This window comes from Patiria miniata, unplaced genomic scaffold (genome assembly GCF_015706575.1).
Source record: "Patiria miniata isolate m_02_andy unplaced genomic scaffold, ASM1570657v1 HiC_scaffold_7, whole genome shotgun sequence".
Lineage (NCBI taxonomy): Eukaryota > Metazoa > Echinodermata > Asteroidea > Valvatida > Asterinidae > Patiria > Patiria miniata.
Window position 1 is genome coordinate 40,877,115 of NW_024037074.1, and position 6,631 is coordinate 40,883,745.

A 6,631-nucleotide genomic window follows, 5' to 3' on the forward strand; every position below is an offset into this window, starting at 1 on the left:
CACAACACATGTAGTATTCTGTAGTTTTTTTGTCCTTGACTCCCGAAGAGCCCTTAATAGGACGTTCTTCACGTAATCAATGCTACATGTATTTTGTTCGGCGCAACGTTAAAATGCAACAGGTATTGTTAGGTGATAGTCACACGTCGACACAGGGACGAAATATGTAAAAGTGTTGTATTTATTTTATCGAAAATAGTTACCTTTAAAAATCGAAACTCGACTTGCTCATAATAAACTTATAAACTCATATTCATTTTTTGAATGAAATGCAGTTTGCATTCTTTTTGTGTATCATATTCTACATGGCTTTGACCCTTGAAATGGAAGCATTAAATATACATTTCTTTTTGAATGAGTTGTATTAAGGTTTACAACATGATCATTTTAATACACTGCGATTTATAATTCTTATTTTGGAGTCCCTTTCAATATATTACCTTTTCAGATAAAAGTTATATCAATTGCCATGTGAAGGAATCAATGAATACACAAATCCATGGTTATAGCACATAACTGGTGGCCAATTTACTATATAAAAGCACATTTACGAGCTTCTTGTAACTAATGCTTGAACCAAATCTAAGGCCACCAAAACAAAAACCATCTCCCAAGGTAAAGGATGCGCAGTAGATGACCAATAAAATTTGCCCTTCACTTCTAATTAATCATGAACGCACACATTACCATTAGAAAAGGCAAACAAATTAAGGAGTCCGTGGCTAGACTAGTCAGTGTATATTGTTGATGTCCACTGATGACGTGATGCGGCCCCTAACGTTACGTGGCGCATTTTGATTTTCGCCTCTAGTGCCTAGCTACATCATGTGCAGTTTTATCTCAAATTTGACAAAAAGTGAAATTTCATCAAGCTGTTAACATTCCCATTCATAAATCTTGAGTTCACCTACCCGTTACAAAGTTAACAGAGAAATTTATTTTGACGTGATTTTCTGATCTTACTTGTAAGTAAACCCTTTTAAAATACGCCGAAAAGTAAGAAAATAATTTTCTGACAAACTTTCAGTTAAGTTTTAGAGTTGAGATAATAATGGTTAATAAGAATAAATCAACTTTCGAAAAATTCTGCAATGTTAACTTGGGATTTTCAGAGGTTACTTCAAGTGCGCCACATAAGAAAAAATCGGCTGGGTTTTTTTTTGGCCCGATTTCCGGACGACCGTTGTTTAATTTCGGACTGAATTTCATAACAATGAAATTGTTCACAAAAATGCAACAGCAAGCATCATTAAGGTTAAAGTATCAGTAATTAACTGAGTGAATTTGAAGTTTATCAACAAAGAGGTTTGGCAACACTGCATGAGGAAAGTCGAGGGAAACGTCAAAGTGCGCCACGTTACGGGACCCCACTATATAACTTTACTGCAAAGTCGCAAGCCTTGCATGTTCTATTGCATTCATTCAATCCACTTGTATTGCTGATCGTCCTTTGGTATTGATGAGTTCTGTGAGTCAACAACGGGCTTTAAATCCAGGTGCTGCTTAGAGCAAAAATCTCTGTTATCAGTAAGCACAGTAGAAAACATGTAATCATCATCACAGGCAGAATTTGGAGAGATGCAACAATACCCAAGCACCCTCGAGCATTCATGTAGTACTACGCTGTGAAATGTCCTAGCAGTGCCGTGAAATATGGCCCTAGTTAAGCAACTTCCCCATGTCATTAGGCGAGAGAATCTCGATCCAGTAGCCATCTGGGTCAGAGATGAATGCGATATTCTTCATTTTTCCTGCAGAAACCAGGTGGGGAAAGAATCAAATAAAATTTTCAAATTTACATTAGAGGTGAATGCAAAATTAAACAGGCTTTAATTTCAGGTTGACTTCGAGGTTTAACATGGGGTACATCAGTGTAAAACCTCGACTAACCCCTTTGCATTCTTCCCTTATTTTAACATACAGGTGAATCCATCAATTCTTGATACATTTTCAAAACAGTAAATGGTTTTTAAAGTGACTGGGATTAGAATGATTTCTTCTCACAGTAAACACACAACATATTCTAATCTTCAATTGGTTTTCTTCGGTTTTGACACGCATTCCATTCCATACCATTTATTATCTCGATTTTTGTAACACGAATGGGAGAGAGTTGGATCAGTGGCATGGGCGTCGCCAGGATTTTTTCTAGAGGGGGCAAAACATATTTTTCCCAAAAAAATCCTGTATTTCTCAACATATTCTCGATTCCTCAGTTTCCCCCCCCCCCCCCCCCAACTCATTAAATTTACACCACTATGACTTCGCGCTTCTCTTTCTTTTCTTTTTTTCTCTTTTCTTTTTTCCGGCAGGGGGGGGGTGGGGGGGTGGGGGGGTGGGGGGGTGGGGGGGTGGGGGGTGGGCACCCCCCCCCCTCGCGACGCCCATGATCAGCGGTACTTTCCTCGCCTTCCACCCCTGTAAATCTGGTTTCCAATATCCCCACCCTAACACTGACAGATGGAATAAGTTTTCAATCTATGACCAATTCGTTAGGTTCCAAAGAATATGCCTGGAGTTTTCCCGTAAACTCAAACACTGACTACTTTTTAACTTCTTTCAATCCACAGGAAACTTCTGGCTCTCAAGCTACAATGCCAAGGGAACTTTTGGAGATAAACTTTGGTTTCATTACCAAACACTAACAAAAACATGTATAAAGCTGTAAGAATTCCATCATCCCCATTTTCATTTATGACATCATAACAACCATCGCCACCCTTATCATTTTTATCAAAATCATGAGCATAATCACAGAATTTGTAAGGACCCCGAACCACGTTATTATGATTTTCCAATTCATTCTCATCATCATTGATCATCATCAAAACAATTCAGGATATACAGCAAAGACATACATACCATCACTGGGCTTCTTGATAAAATTGACACCAAGTTCCTCAAATCTCTTGCAAGCAACTTCAACATCGGGCACCGAGATCCCAAGATGGCCTGAAATGTGACAAGAAAGGCAAACATGGGGCACAAGGACCTTGTTATAAAGGTGTTCCACTGTAATTAGTAAAGACATCTGCACTTAAGCAAAATGTTGTGGGTTCGAGTCCCACCCAAGCAGACTTGTGTACATGTACTTCATCTCACAAGCTGTTAACCAACACCGAGCGTAATGTGCTTGCAAAATAAAAGTGAAGGCAAAAAGACACTAATTTTTAAGAGACACAAGAAAGTAGTTCTGTTTTTCTAATTTACTTGTAATAGCTTCAAACAATGCTTCAAAATGAGTAACTTCACTTCAAATTCCTCCATTTACCACATAATATATTCCCCTTCAAAGCCAATGCAGTGGATTTTGGTGTAGACTTGTATATGTCAGTGTAATGTTTAGTCTACTCACAGCATAACCAAGCTATAAGCAGTTCTTGGAGTGTATTATGGTTCACCCCAGGGAACAGTTGCAGACATTGGAGAGCAGGGCAAAAACAAAAACAGTTCGTTCTGCGATGAGACCTGGAAGTTTCAAGCGTGCAAAGCAATTGGTATGTATACGAAAAAAGAGTTAAAATGTTACCGTCAGTGCCCGTGGAAGAAGAATAAACAGTTTAAAGGGATGTGAAGTTTTGCTGACAAATTAACTGATATAAGTAAAAAAAAAAAAAATGTTCCCCATTGTGGCACTGTAGTTTTTGCATTCTTACAACAGAATGTTTTGAAGAGAGAACCAGGTACATACCAAAGCCTCTGGGATCTTTGTTGCCATTGTGGTATCCTTGGAAACTATCATCAACATCTGTTCCATAGTTACTAGAAGACAGGAACAAAATGTTAAAATATTCTATTATTAAAATGAAGAGTACAGACATACTTTTTTTTGTAACAGATGTCTCCAAAGGCTGACAGCCACTCGAGGTTAAGGGTTAAACAGAAATACGTAGGGGGACAGAGCCAAATGAAAAAAAGAGAAGACATTCGTCAATTCAGAGGAAAAGAGGGATATACGTCTTGACGGTGAGCAGATCATAGAATGAAGAACAGAAGTTAATCTTTTGAATTGTTGGTATTGTATTTTCACATACTTCCAAAATGGGAATAAATCATGATGAAAATTTTGCATGAAGTGAGATTAAATGTCTGTAACCCTCCTGCTATTTAAACAGTCACAAACAGTCAAAATTCACTCCCAGTTCCCCTGCTTTACCTTTAACAAAAGGCTAGTCACCAGCAGTCAGATAATATGTCAAGCAAGCACTGTGACTAGTCAAATTTAGTAAAACAGACAAAAGCAGGCAAGTGAATGGCACAGCCGGCTTGTTAATCACCTACAGTCACAGCATAACTGTATCAAGGTACTTAAACAGTCCCAGCCGGTCAATCCTGCTTTATGTAGGCTGGGAATTCTTAACTGTTAAAAACAAGCTCTTGTTTGGTTTTGAATGAAAGGCACAGAATTGTATGTTTGCATAGGAGGGTTAAAATTCCCCTAAATATAAATGCACCGACGGAAACTTCAGAAAGACTAGGAAAAGATCTCGATCACCACATTGGCCACATACTAGGTAAGTTCCACAGTGGCAGGTTGCTGGAAGGTCCATCGCGTCCTCTCCTTCTCGTCTTTCGGCATGTCTTCCTCCTTGCAGTAGCCCATGAAGAAGAGAGAGAACTTCATGGATGGGAAGTCAAAATGCCTCAGAAGTCTGTCCAAGGATTAACAGAGGAAAAACTTTGTCTTTATTATTTCGGCAAAGAATGCCATTGTTAATTTGTCCCATCGATGTATTTGTTAATTGTCTATTAAAAGTACACTGTCAATGGAGATTGCAAAGTTTTTATTTTATTAATTTATTTATTTATTTCTTATTGTGCATAATTTGTCCAGGAGGTTTGTTTCCAAAAATTTAAATGTCACTTTAAAGGAAAAGATGCACGTTTAATTTTTTTTTATTTTTCAAAACGACAATTTTGGGGAAGACTCTGTTCACACCGAACATATCACACTAAACATATCACACATACCATTTTTTTACTTGAAACTTGTAGAGAGTACACACTTCATTAATTTTTTGATGCAGAATATCTGTATGCTGGGAAACACAGATACTTATTACCCAAATTAAACTGTGTTTTGGGATGGTAACATCAGTTAACTTGGCAAAACTACTGCACTCACCTCATACCAAGCACACGAGTGTAGAAGTCCAGCGACTTTCTTGGGTCTTTTATTCTGATCATTGTCTGCTGCATAATGAAATCCTGAATAACAGAAGAAAATAACTATCAATCTAACCATTCAGAAGATGACCTCAGTACACGTGTGAAATGATCTTGGGTGGATGGTGGGTGGGTGGAGGGAAAGAACATGTAACGGAAAGATTTCCATATATGAAGTTCACTAAATTTCCTCTGTATTCACTAACAAGCCCCCAGATAGCAATTTCATGTCATCAAAGTCAATTTGAGCAGTGAGAAAATACAAGCAAATTCTTAGAAAACACTTAGAATTTTTCAGTCCACTCTCATAGGGTTTGTACACAGGGTGTTGAGTGAACTTCTTATATGGAAATCTTTCCCATGTAACTAAGGTTCTTCGGTGTGAACAAAAAGATATTTTAATGTCGGGTTAAATACTCTTGCAATGTTAAACCTTCTAGACTCTAAAAACATGACCAAAAGATAAAGACGATTAAATAATTTCTGTTCATGTTCGAAAGTGTCATAAGCATTAAGAGAAGTCTATTTCAGCATGTTCAGGAATCGGTTGCAGAAGTAATTTTGAAATGATAAATATAACAGTCTTGTTGACTGTAACTGGTAACTTGACCAAAACTAGGCCTAGCTACTAGTAGTACGTAATTTTGCCTGCAGTGAAGCGCACCCTCTTGTGTACGCTCTTCATCCGCGGTCGCGTATTGCATCCAGGCACTTTACAGAGCGCCAAAGATTTTGGAATAACAGGTAACAGCCGCGGTGCGCTTTGCTAAAGCTTTCATCTGGTTCCCTGACCCCTTTAGCCTCTCGACTATTATTAGGGTGGCCGGGAAACAGTCTGGAGTCATCATGCTTGTCAAAAACCGTCTGCATTCTTTGATGAATTACCATGATTTTTGGATAACTAGACGTACCTCTGAAGGTACCGAATTTAACGATTTTGTGCTATTTAGCAGTCATACTATAGCTGGGTTGATTTTCTGCTCACAAAATAATTTCGATCTTTAATTAATTTTCGGCTCCCCTTAGCATGCTTAGCAACGGGACGCTCCGCGCACAGGCCGTACGTGGCTTTGTGACTTATAATACGGAGGTAGTCCAGTATTTCAGTCACATTTATGGGACTAGGGTGTTAGGGAAACATTTGATACTCAATAGGCGCATATATTGATACAAAAAAAAACCGCTTATAATTATCGATACACAAAAACAAACCGTCACCTTTGTACAAGGTTCAGGTTGAGAGCAGCTCGCATCAATATCCTTCTGGGTGACGGTATTCGCCATGATGTAGCTCTAACTTTTTGGTGTTTCTGAACATGTGACTTTGTGAGGCTTGTGCCTTGTTCTACTTCTATGTTGTTGACTAAAGAGGCGGCGGCGTTGAACAGCCAGCTGCAGCTCGATCTACCGCCCTCAAGTGGTCACAGACTCACTAAGTTGAAATCAAAGACTAGAGCCAACGAAT

At 38.6% G+C, this 6,631-nt stretch overlaps 1 protein-coding gene across 1 annotated transcript; it reads right to left on the reverse strand.

The window, feature by feature from the left end:
* Nucleotides 1-160: 160 nt before the first annotated feature.
* Nucleotides 161-6,591, reverse strand: LOC119744408 (lactoylglutathione lyase-like). Its single transcript, XM_038220331.1, has 6 exons — nucleotides 6,385-6,591; nucleotides 5,126-5,208; nucleotides 4,512-4,652; nucleotides 3,692-3,762; nucleotides 2,863-2,952; nucleotides 161-1,751 (listed from the first exon to the last, which is right to left on the reverse strand). Exons 1-6 carry the CDS (start codon nucleotides 6,448-6,450, stop codon nucleotides 1,660-1,662), a joined length of 543 nt encoding a protein of 180 aa, XP_038076259.1. The 5' UTR covers nucleotides 6,451-6,591; the 3' UTR covers nucleotides 161-1,659.
* Nucleotides 6,592-6,631: the final 40 nt, after the last annotated feature.

Coding starts and splice junctions, on each gene's coding strand:
- LOC119744408 (XM_038220331.1), bottom strand. CDS start 6,450: ATGGCGAATACCGTCACCCAGAAGGATATTGATGCGAGCTGCTCTCAA. Junction 4,653..5,125: donor ACTCGTGTGCTTGGTATGAG/GTGAGTGCAGTA, acceptor ATCCTTGGACAG/ACTTCTGAGGCATTTTGACT. Junction 2,953..3,691: donor CAAAGATCCCAGAGGCTTTG/GTATGTACCTGG, acceptor GTCACATTTCAG/GCCATCTTGGGATCTCGGTG.